General features: G+C 56.4%; 2 protein-coding genes across 3 annotated transcripts in view; both read right to left on the bottom strand.

Moving 5' to 3' along the window:
• SHC2 (SHC adaptor protein 2) overlaps window positions 1–6,151 on the bottom strand; it is a 29,696-nt gene extending 23,545 nt beyond the window's left edge. Inside the window, exon 1 of one of the 2 annotated variants that reach the window (XM_034996629.1) lies at window positions 5,603–6,151. In XM_034996629.1, coding sequence (XP_034852520.1) covers window positions 5,603–6,067 — 465 coding nt within the window. In that variant the 5' untranslated portion in view covers window positions 6,068–6,151. The remainder of the gene's footprint in view (window positions 1–5,602) is intronic. The other variant, XM_034996631.1, reaches the window with a different exon arrangement.
• Window positions 6,152–8,289: 2,138 nt separating this feature from the next.
• Window positions 8,290–11,896, bottom strand: part of ODF3L2 (outer dense fiber of sperm tails 3 like 2) — a 6,587-nt gene continuing 2,980 nt past the window's right edge. The window contains exons 3-4 of the mRNA XM_034996632.1: window positions 11,173–11,286; window positions 8,290–9,229 (exon numbers count right to left, since the gene is read on the bottom strand). Of these exons, the coding sequence (XP_034852523.1) occupies window positions 8,745–9,229; window positions 11,173–11,286 (599 nt within the window). The 3' untranslated portion in view covers window positions 8,290–8,744. The remainder of the gene's footprint in view (window positions 9,230–11,172; window positions 11,287–11,896) is intronic.

Raw genomic sequence — 11,896 nt, 5'->3', positions numbered from 1 at the left:
CCATCTCCCCACACGGAGACTCTGTCCCCGTGAAGCACGGACTCCCCACCCCCTGCCCCATCCCTGCGGGATGTGTCCTTCTGGGTCTGGCTCCTCTCGCTGATCCCCGTGTCCTTGAGGTCCTGCACGTCGTGGCAGGTGCCGGGGTCCCTTCCTTCCTGAGGCTGGATCATGTTCCCGCGCATGGATGGACCGTGCTGGGTGCATCCTTCATCTGTGGGTGGACACTGCGGTGTTTCCCCCATTTTTTTGGCCTCTGTGACTCGTGCGGCTGTGAGCACGGGGCTGTGGGTACCTGTTGGGGTCCCTGCTTTTACTCCTTTGTACACCCAGACGTGGGATGACTGGGTCACATGGGGTTTCTGTTTAACTTTTCTGGACGGTCTTAATACACATTGAATCGTTACCAGGAGTTGTGCACTAGGTTAGGATATCACGTTGCCTACAGCAAATCCAATGGTGTTTGAGTTGCTGGAGTTACGCCCTGTGTCTAGGGAAGCTTCTGCCCACCCCCCTGTGCGTCTACAGGAGTGAAGTCTACACATCTACATATTGAAACATATCTTAAGTTATTATGCATTGTTGTCATTGTGTTTCTCCTTTTTATTGCTGCTTTGTTACATCATATCAATTCTCAGGGGAAATAAATGTGCAGGGAGGTGTTACATATATATACATTTGAAGTTCGCTTCGTGGTGGAGGGTTATGAAATACTGGGTATAAATAAGTAGCAGTTAATCCAACAGGACTACAAGCAGTTGTCTTAAACTGGTGGTTCCCAAACATTAACGGATGTTGGAATCACCAGGAAACGTTGATTGCTGGGCCCACCCCGAGTTTCTGACTCAGCAGCTCTGGGGTGGAGCCCAAGAATGGGCATTTATAACAAGTTCCCAGATGTCTGGGCACCACACACTGTTCAGCATTGGTTTAAGCCAATCTGGTAATCCCATCCCCCTTGCTATGAATGGATTTTGCCATTTGGAGCCAATGAGGTGTGGCAGGGTGGGGTGGGGGGAATGGTGGACAGTCTCTTACAAAGAGAACTAAGGAAGAGATAGTCTTTTTCTTCCAGTGTACATGGTTGGATCCATGTGTGATGCCTAGTGCTGTGGCTGCCATTTTGTGACCATGAGGGCAGCTAAGCCAGCATGCTAAAGATGGCAGCACAAAAAGATGGAAAGACCCAGGTCTTTAAGGATGTTGTCAAGCCACTGAATTAAGTCATCCTGGAGACACCCTACCCCTTGCTTTGAGGAATAAGCTGTATTTCAGGTAAAAACATCTCTACTCAGTTAACCTCCCATGGTTCCCTTGCATATCACCAGCATATGAAAACCACACTTCAGGAAAAACTGAGTGACACAGAGTCCTGGTCATTTCACTGACATGTGTGCAGGCTTGAGCTCCATTCCCTCCCCAGCCAGAACCAGTCCACCTGGCCAGGGTCACTGTCTTTCTGTGCCCCACTGCACCATGAGCAGAGCTGGGCACACAGCTGAGAAACTTTCGTTCACGGAGAGCTTGTGAGAGGGCATGAGTGAGGGCACCTCAAAGAAGCAGAAAGCTCTCGGGGCGCCTGGGTGGATCCGTGAGTGACGCATCTGTCTTCGGCTCACGTCATGATCTCAGGGGTGGGAGATCGAGCCCCACATCGGGCTCCCTGTTCAGCGGGGAGCCTGCTTCCTCCTCTACCTCTGCCCTTGCTCATGTGCTCCCTCTCTCTCGCTTACACTGTCTCTCAAATAGATAAATAAAATCTTTTTTAAAAATTTAAAAAGCGGAAAGGTCCTATCAGTGGAATTTTTGTGAAAGGGGAAGTCCAATGTGTCAAAATGGTATGAGTGAGAGGAAGACAGGACTGGTGATCCACAGAGCTTGATGCAAATTCTGGCTTGTCCACAGTCCGGGTTCACTTTGTTAACAACAAAATTTTGCTCAGACATCCACCCTTCAGAAAGGTCAGAAGATCGGGGACAACTAGAGCTGAGCTGTCCAACAGGGCAAGCACGTGTCTCGTATGACCACCTGAATTTAATTTAAAATTAAGTAAAATTAAAATTTAGTTCGTTTGTCACACTAGCCACATTTCAAGGGCTCCGTGGCCACATGGGGCTACCATATTGGACAGCAGAGATCTCCAACATTCCATCGCCTCAGGAAGGTCTTTGGGCAGTGATGATCTAGGTTCACCACACAGCTGGTTTAGGCAAAGTTACCGGACACAACTCTGGCCAATGAGACATGAGGGGAAGCTGGCTGGGCACTTCTGGGAAAGGCTCCCTTACTCATGAAAGGACCCCACGGGAAGAACGCTCTTTTCTGTAGGATGGTGGGACAGCCAGGAGAGGACCTGGTCTGAGAGGGAAGTCAATGTCAAGGGTGGCGTACTCGTCTCCTGGGGTGGCTGTCACCCCACAGATGGGGCAGCGTGGAACAACAGAAGCATATTCTCTCACAGTCTGGAGACCGGAGACCTGAGATCTAGGTGTTCAGGGCTGGAAACCCCAAGGAGGGTCCTTCCTGCCTCCTCCAGAGCTTGGCAGTCCTTGGTGTCCCTGTACGGCAGCCAGGTCACTCTGTTCTCCGCCCCCCTCTTCACATGGCCCCCTTCTCCAGGTGTCCTCACACAACTTACAAGGACACATTAGATTCAGGGCCCACCCTACTCCAGCATGACCTCTTCTTAATTATATCTGCAAAGACCTTGTTTCCAAACAAGATCACGTTCTAAGGTTCCAGGTGGACATGAATTTGGGGGGATGTTATTCACCCCAACACAGATGAACAGAGCCTGGATCCATGATGAGGTCACCGAGCTGCTGAGTTAAACAGCCACAGAGCTGCCGCCCGGGGTCTCTTCTCACGTGAGAAAATGGACATCCTGTACCTCAATGCTCTGAGTGCGGTTTAGGGTGATGCAGCCGGAGACATCTCATCTGTAAAATGGGTGGGCAACCTCAGGGTTGTGAGGATAATGCACACCGATCCACGCACAGCACTCAACTGTGCGCCTAGAACTCAGACACCAAATTCCCGTCTCTGTCCGCCAGGGCTCCGCCTTCTCATCTCAAACAGGGATCATTCTAGGGTTTTGTGAGGCTTCCAGGCAAACAAAGCAGAGGACCGAGACTGATTCAGACCCCATGGGGCCCAGGTCAGGGCCCTTCATCTATCAGAGACACCTGCGGGCTCCATCTCCACAGACGTGTCCCCCCTTCTCTCCACCCCCATGTTGCCCTGGTCCAGGTCATCTCTCCTTGCCCCCTCCTGGGTCCCTCCGCGGCCCTTCTAGCCCTCACCCCCACCCCATTTCCACAGAGCTACCAGAAAGACCCTTTCAAAACTTCAAACTCCACCCTTTGATCCCTGCTTAAAACCACCTACACGCAAACTTGCCCACAAATCTCTTATTCCTCTCCTTCTCTCCATAAGCTCCAGACACATGGGTCCCCTGCTGTTACCCAAACATGCCAAGCTCATTCCCTGCCACTGGGCCTTTGCACTTGCTGTGCCCCTGCCTGGAACTCTCTTCCCTAGTTGTTTCGTGTCTGAGGCCTCATGGTTTCAGGTCTCAGTCTAAAAGTCATCTCCCGAGAGATGCCTTCCCTTACTACCCCTGCTGAAGTAACCACCCAGTCGCTTACTCTGGCATCACTTTATTTAAATTTCTGCATTTTAATTTAGCACCTGCCAAGATCTGCCATTTATTTGTTCTCTTCTGTATTTACTGTCTCTAGAATCTAAGCCCGGTAAAAGCAGGGACCAGATCTTCCTTATTTCCCACCAGGTCGTCAGTGCCCGGCAGGACGGGCATGCATTTGATATTTGCTGCGTTGACAAAAAAGTCATGATCATGGGAATAACCCAACAGCCTGCACCCCGCAATGCAAGCATCTGAATTCTGAACATTCTAAACCCCCCGTACCCACAGCCAAGGGGCAGACTCGGCTTCCCCGTGCTTGAAGTCCACAGAACCATCCATGAAACATCCTTGCTACAAAGCCAATCCTGAACCCAGTCAAGCCAGGAGACCCATTGCCAGGATTCAGGAAAAGAAAGGGCAAGGCACCAAGTTAAAAGATGCCACAAGAAAAGGGCCAGATCCCGGGTGTGGGGCAGTCCATGGCCCTGGCAAGTCCATGGTTAGGCCTGAGGCTCTATGCATCTCCTAGGCTCCCCTGTGATACGATGCTCAGACCCAGACCACGCATGGAGGAGGGAGGGTCGGGGGGACACTCAAAATGGCGACACTACCAGGGACACAGTACTGTCCTGGGGTTGCCATAACAAAGTACCACAAGCCGGGCAGCTTACAACCATGGGAGCTATGCTCTCCCAGCTCTGGAGACCCAGAAGTCCAAAATCAGGGTGTAGGCAGGGCCACGTACCCTCTGGAGGCCCCAGGGGATGGTCCTTCCAGCCTCCTCCAGCTCCTGGGGGTGGTAAGCAGCAACCCTTTGGGCCCCCAAGCCTGTGGCAGCATCTGCAACCTCTGCCTCTCTCCTCACGTGGCTTCTCCCTGTCTGTGTCATTTCCCTCTTCTGACGACGACACCAGCCTACTCCAGGATGACCTCATTTTAACTTGATTATGTCTACAAAGACCCTATTTCTAAAGAAGCCTGCATTTGTAGGTGCCCATGGACATGAATTCAGCAGGGGACACTACTCAACTGAGCCCTGGGAGAGACGGGACAGGAAGTGTTGGGGACAGTTGTAAAGGGAACAGACAGAACCAAATGCAAACGCATTAACTTCCAGGGTCCTGGTCCCAAAAAGCCAATCGAGGGGGTGTGAATCCTGCCCAATATTCGATGACATTTTGGAATCTCTGGTGATTTCTCAGACGGAACAATGAGCTGTGGGTAAGATGACCGCTTTCTTGGGAGACCGCGCGGAAGCACTCAACAGTCAGTGTCACAGGGGGAGCTTACTCTACTGGTTCGCCGAAAAGCACACACAGGGGTAGACATTTGCGAAGAGAAGGTAAAATGTTTACAGTCGTAGGTAGAGATACACAGGTGCTCTATTCGTCCGACTCTTCCGTCTGTTTGAAAGGTTCACAATAAAGCACCAGGATAAAAGAAGGTCCCTCGCTTTACACCCCATCCCGAGTCCCACAGTCTCCCATCGAATCCTGCGGTCTGGCTGGGCGCGGCCCCTTTCCAGATACCCCTTCCCCGCGCCCCCCACCTTGGCCAAGGCATCTGCAGGTTCCGACCCGGCGGTCAGCGAAGACGCTTTTTAATGGTGGTCGGGGGGATAGGATGCGCCCACCGAAGCCCTCCCCCCACCGACTCCTCTAGCAATACCAATGGAGAGGGAGAATGTTTCACCTGCGCATGCGTGTTCTCCACCCACCTGCCGCCCTCTCCCCGCCCCTCCCCACGTGACGCCGTGGGAACCCTGACCCCAGCACCGCCCCATTGGGGGCGGCCAGCGTCGCGCAGGCTGGAGATGGGGGTCCGGGGTGGTGGGGAGAGGAGTAAGGGTAGAGAAGAGAGACCTGGCTCTCAGGGTCGAAGAGAAGGGGGAAGGGGAGCCCCAACCTAGGAGTCCGGGGAAGATGTAATCCCAGGGATCCCGGCCGGCGCACTCACCCGCACGATGTAGGAGACCCCGGGCCCCAGGACCCTGGCGTCTGGGTGTAACCAGCCGTGCGCCGGCTTGTGGATGAAGCTGCCTTTGCGGATCCACTCGTCGGCGGCGGCGTCCGGGGGCCCGGCCACCCCCCGCGCACCGCGCGGTCCCCGGGCCCCGGCGGCCCGGCAGCGGCTGAGCGCGGGCAGCGGGCAAGGCGCGGCGCAGCGCGGCTCGCAGGCGCCCAGGACCGCCGCCGCCAGCGCTGGGACGCCCGCCGGGCCGACCGGCTCGGGCTGGGAGTCGGCGGCCCCCGCGCCCCCGGTCGTGCGCGGTGCCGCCGGGCCCCGGCCCAGGAAGCCCACAGGGGCGGCGAACTTCCACTGCGGCATGCGCGGCAGCAGCGCGCAGAAGGTGGTGGGCGCCTCGGGCTCCGGGGGCGCAGGAGGTGCGGGGGGCGTGCGCCCGCCCGGACCCTGCGTCATGGCCGCGGTCGCCCGACCGAGCCCGACCGGGCGCTGCGCCTGGCGCGGAGGAGGCCCTCCCCTCCGTCCCGCTGCCTCCCGCTCCCTCCCCGCCCCCCGGCCCGGTGATGTCATCCGCCCGTCCCAGCGCGCAGCCGCGGGGGGCTGCGCCCCTGGGACCCGGGCCCTGGGCGTCCCGGCGCCTGCAGGGAGGCTGGGGAAATTGAGGCCCGCTGAAGGCATGGACGCTGCCTCGGATCCAGCAGCCAGGGAGGGAGCAATGTTTCCAATCCAAGACCCGGACAGCGACCCCAGCTTCGCCCCCACCCGTTGCCCAAATTCCTTGAAGGACAGAGGTGGGAGAGACAGAAATCACCTGCCTTCTCCCGTTTTTGACTGGTGGGAAAACTGACGCCTGGAAAGGGGTGGGGACGCGGTCAGGGAAGGAGAGAGCCCCAAACCCTAAGGTCAGGCCCCTCCCTTCCCACTGTTCCACCTGAAAGGTACTTGAAAATTATGCCCTGCTCGGTTTCCTAATGAGGAAACAGACCCAGAGAGGGGCACGCAGCGGAGACTCGGGCCCAGGAGTGTGGGTTGGGCTGTCTGGGTCTGGGAGGGAGGAGCGAAGCCCAGTCCCCCTTCTGCTGCTCTTCCCTGGGCTTCAGTTTTCCAGGCTGTAAGCCAGGGGCATGAGCTGGGGGGTCACGGGCTCCTCCTCTATTTCTGGGGAGCTCTGTCTGGCATCAACCCAACTGAACTCTTGGGCCTCGGCCTCTCAGGCCGGCCTGCCCCTCCGTCCGCAGCCTCTTTGTCCCCCACCCAGACCTCAAAGGCTGATTCCTTCTGCACCGAGGGTCGAGAGGCCACGGTCATCGCAGGACCCAGCCTCCTGGCCTCAGTCTCGACAGAGCCTCCTTCCCCTCCCCCGCCTGGGGTGGGGCTGACTGCCGGGAAACAAAGGGAGGGGGCCGGGGCGCGCGGGCAGGTGGGGAAGGAGGGGTGAGGCTGCCTGGAGCGGGATCGATAAATCAGAGAAATGAGATCACAGCCTGGCGGTGGCCCGCGAAGCCTGTGGAGGAGGAGGCGAAGCGGGGGAGGGACTCGCGGCGGATTGGCCGGCGTTGGGGTGGGGCGGGGGTCGGTGATGCTGCCCCAAGCCTGCGTGTGTCACGCTGGGACTGCTCTGGTGCATCTGCAGGGTCGGGATGAGAGGGTATACAGCGGTCAAGTCCTTGGGGTCTGCTGGTGGGGGGGCGTTGTCGGGGTCTGGAGCCTCCATCTGGGTTTGTGTGTGTTGTGTGTCTCTACATACATGTGGACCGTATGAGAGTTGGCCTGTTTGTCTACTGTGTGTAGATTTGAACATGTGTATGCATGTGAGGGGGGCATCTGGGTTCTCCTGAGGGGTGGGTGTGCATGTATGTGTAGGAGTTCTGGTGTGTATCCACCTACATAGGTAAAGGGGTGCATGCTCAAGTTTGGCATTTCCAGGCTGGGGGAAAGGGACAGAGTAAGGGTCATGCATCTCAGAACCCCTCTAGGTCATGCCTGAGGTGCCACCCCTGGGCCATCTCCTCATGGTGGCAGTCTGTCCCTCCCAAGCTCCTGGGTTAGGGTCTTTCTGGGTCAGGGGTTTATAAGACCTGGGCTTATCACACAGGAGGCTCAGTCACATGACACCATCCATGTGTTTCCTTCCGGTCCCTAGGGAAGCATGGCAGGAACAGAGCCCAATGGCCAAGATTCAAATCCTGGCATCAGAGAGACACAAGGGCTCACCGTGTGCCCTCAGGCAAGGGTCCAATCTCTCCAAAGCCCCATTTTCTCTCAGTAAACACTGACTGCCTCCTGAGTTGCTGTGACGTTTAAATGATCTTTATCAATATCTGAAACATGGTAGGCACCTACTGATGATGGAAATTAGAATACATTAAACTCCTATACATCCTTCAAAACCCAGTTTCAATGTCCCCTCTTCCAAGAAGCTTACCTGGCTTCCCCCATTCAAAGCCCTGGCTCTTACCCAGCCCTGGATCCCTCCTCTGGTCCCATCCAGTCCCCCAGGGGCTGCAGAATTGGGGGGCTGGATCTTAAGAGCAGCATTTAAGTCTCCTTCCTTTGATGTGGACAGCGGGTTAAATGCACTCACATGTGTGATGCTGACAGCTCTTGTACCACAGAGAGATTTATTGGCAGGCCCCTAGAGGGAGGGGTATCAGCCTGATTTGGGGCTGGGACCAGCGCAGGCAGCTGTGCTTCCTTGAGAAGCAGGGAAGAGCCCAAGTTTAGCAGAAATCCAAGCTGTGTTGGGGATGCAGGCCCTAGCAGGGTGGACACCGAGTTCTAGGACACAGGAAGTTCATCCCCAGCCAGCCGCTGGGGAGGGCTGGGGCTCTCCCTTTCTCTGCCTGGCCTGACTTGGCCTGGTGTGACCAGAAGGAAGAAACTGGGGCACTGGACGGAAGCTCACCCTGCACAGGGCCGCAGGGTCACAGCCTCCAGGGACCAAAAGAAGCAAGTGGCCTAGAAGGACCTCAGAATTCAGAAAAAAGGAGGAAAGAGGCACCTGCCCCCCACTTCTCCAAGCACCCCACCAGCCAAAGCCAGGCTCAGGAGGGGCCTGCCCACACCCCATGTGACCACAGAGGTAAACTGAGGCTCGGTCCAGGGGCAGCTGGGAGTCCTGACCCCAAAGGTGTCAGGGTGTGGTGTCCACACCCATGGTGGTAGCCCTTTTGGAGTGGCGGATGCCCATGGTGAACGCTGGGGCCCTGACTGTGGTCATGGTGACCTGCTCAGGTCTGTGGGCACCAGGCCCAGGAGTCTCCTCCGGGGGGCGTGTGGCACGGGGCCGGCCCAGCATGGTGAAGGCAGGCCGGCGCTGACGGTAGGTGTTGGGGTCTGGGCTATCATACTGGCCAGGACCTGGTATCTCAGCAGGGTCCTGAGGGGGGCGAGTGGGGGGTGTGCGGCCTGCTACTGTGTAGCTGGGGCTGCTGGGCTTAGTGAATATCTGGGAGCCCCAGAGGGAGGGCAGGATATAGGTGTTAGGGGCAGGGGCTGAGGTGTCCTGGAGCTGTGGTCGCAGGCGGGATCCCAGAGTGAAAGCCGGAGGCGTCCGGTGACGCACAGGGGCTGCCTTCTCTGGGCTGTAGGCCCCAGGGCCTGGTGTCACCTCCAGACCTGTAAGAATGAGACAGGAGGGTTGGCAGGAGTCCTCACCTGCTCAAAGACCTTGCATGGCTGCCCATTGCCCCTATGCTTCCTGGAACTCACAGCACTTCTCGAGCAGCCCTAAGGTATCTCTCCTGCTTCCCAGACCTCCCTGTAGAGTAGTCTGTTCCCTCTCTCTTTGTGGTTTTAGAGAGAGTGGGGCAGAGGGAGAGAGAGAGAACCTTAAGCAGGCTCCACGCCCAGTGTGTGAGCCCAACATAGGGCTCAATCTCAGGACCCTGAGATCATGACCTGAGCCAAAATCAAGTGTCAGATGCTTAACTGACTGAGCCACCCAGGCACCCCCCTGCCCCGTCCTCTTTTAAGCCTCCGGGCCTTTGCCCACACTCAACCTTCTGCCAGGCATACCTTCCATTTTCCCATTCCCACCTCCCAGGAGCTGCTTCTCTTCCTTCCAGACAGCCCCAAAGCCCCCTCCTTCCTGCTGCCTTTCCCACCCCCTCCTCCTAGGCAGAGCCTTCGCAGCCCTTCCAAGGACCTCCCCCAGGCTTGGGTCTTCCCCTCCAGACATGAGCACAGTGAGGTGGGATGGTCTTCACCTGGACCTAACTCTACCACCAGACTGGGGTCTTTTTTTTTTTTTTAAGATTTTATTTATTTATTTGAGAGAGAGAATGAGAGAGAGAACACGAGAGGAGAGAGGTTCAGAGGCAGAAGCAGACTCCCCGCTGAGTGGGGAGCCCGACGTGAGACTCGATCCTGGGACTCCAGGATCATGACCTGAGCTGAAGGCAGTCGCTTAACCAACTGAGCCACCCAGGTGCCCCAGACTGGGGTCTTATAAAAAGCATGGGTATGTCAAATCTACTTCATCTCCTCAGCTTAATACATGTTTGAATGAATGAGTAGAAGGATGGGTGGTGAGTGGTTGGGTAAGGAGTGAATAAGTAGATGAATGGATCCATGGATATGTAGATAGTTGGATCAATAGCTGAATTGTGGATGGATGGATGGATGATTGGGTGGGTGGATGGATGGATCATGGAAGGATGAATGGATGGGTCATGGAAGGAAGGATGGAGGGAGGGAGGGAGGGATGGAAGGATGGAAGGATCATAGAAGGATGGATGGATGGACGTATGATGGAGGGATGGATGGAAGGATGGATGATTGGGTGGATGGATGGATCATGGAAGGGTGAATGGATGGATCATGGAAGGATGAATGGATGGATCATGGAAGAATGGATAGATGGATGGATGGGTGATTGGGTGGATGGATGGATGGATGGATGAAAGGAAGGATGGATGGGTGGGTGGATGGGTAGATGATTGGGTAGCTGGATAAATGGGTTGATGGATTGTGGATGGATGGATGGATGGATGGATGGATAATATACATGGAGGGTGGATGGAGAGGTAGATGGATGGATAAATAGGTTGATGGATGAATCAGTGGATCAATAGATGGATTGGATGATTGAACAAGTGGATGGTTGGGTAGGTTGAATAGATAGGTGGGTGAATGGATGGATGGATGAACTGAAGGATCAGTGAGTGGATGAGCAAATGGGTGATAGGTCAAAAGATGAAAGGGTGGGTGGATGGGAGACTGGAATCAGGTCATTTAATCAGGTACGTCAGGTGGAAGTGAGTTGATTGGAGCCCGTGAAGGGGATTGCTGTATTCTCCACAGTCCCTACCATGCCCTTTGTCCCCCCCATGCCAAAGATGAGCCCCAGCTGCCCTCACAGCACCACATGTGCTCAGTGTCACTGTCACCCTGGCCCACTTCACGCATTCAGGTTCTCTCAGGGCCCCCAGCCCCTCCTCAGAGCCCCTTGATTTTGTCATCCAAAGACACTGAAGTTCCAAGAACTGGGTGAAGGGAAGGGAAGGAGAGGACTCTGAAAAGGCAGGGTCCTTGTGGAGCAGCACTGGTCAGATACTCACCCCGAGACTTGCCCCGGCCCTGCATGGAGTAGGCAGGGGTGCAGCTTCGGCCAAACCGGGTGACTTTTGGGTCCAGGAAGTAGACAGGCCCAGGGCTGGTGTCCTGTGGAGATGCTGGGGGGAGGAGCCCAGAGTCCTAAGGGCACATCCGATGCCCCCTCGACCCCGCTCAGTGCCCCTGGTCCACCCCAAGGCACTCCCACCCTCCAGACAGCCCCCAGCCCCACCTTGGACCACTGAGGCAGGGTTGCCCTGACCTAGGGGCCTGGGTCTCTGCCTTAACTTTGTCCTGATGAGCATTTCTGTGTCCTTGTGATCACAGCTGTCCCAGCCCTCAGACCAGGGAAGCAGCTGGTAGGTTGGTTGGAATTGCACGTACAGCAAGACTAGACCCTGAGGAGGGGCTCTTTGCATGCTTAGGCTTGTCCCTGGGTGGGACTGCGTGGGTCTCAGCATGGCTCCCTGTGAGCTGCATCTCTGCCTCGGTCTCCTCAGTGGCAGGGTGAGATGGAATGGTGGGAGGGTCTGTGGAGGGCGGCCCAGTGCGGGGCACCTCACTGCTGGGACCAGTCGCTGGGACTGATGTCACCGCCACTGCTGAGCCATAAAAGCTCGTGCCTCTGCGTGTCGTGGCTACGACACCAATTCACCGGGCGGCACGACACACGAGCTGGCACAGACTCACCGGGCGGCACGACACGTGAGCTGGCACGGATTCACCAGG

The sequence above is a fragment of the Mirounga leonina genome, unplaced genomic scaffold, assembly GCF_011800145.1.
Source record: "Mirounga leonina isolate KUSES-001 unplaced genomic scaffold, KU_Mleo_1.0 Mir_94, whole genome shotgun sequence".
In the NCBI taxonomy this organism is placed as follows: domain Eukaryota; kingdom Metazoa; phylum Chordata; class Mammalia; order Carnivora; family Phocidae; genus Mirounga; species Mirounga leonina.
Note: the sequence above shows the minus strand (reverse complement) of the source record. Positions and strands in the feature narration are given on the sequence as shown.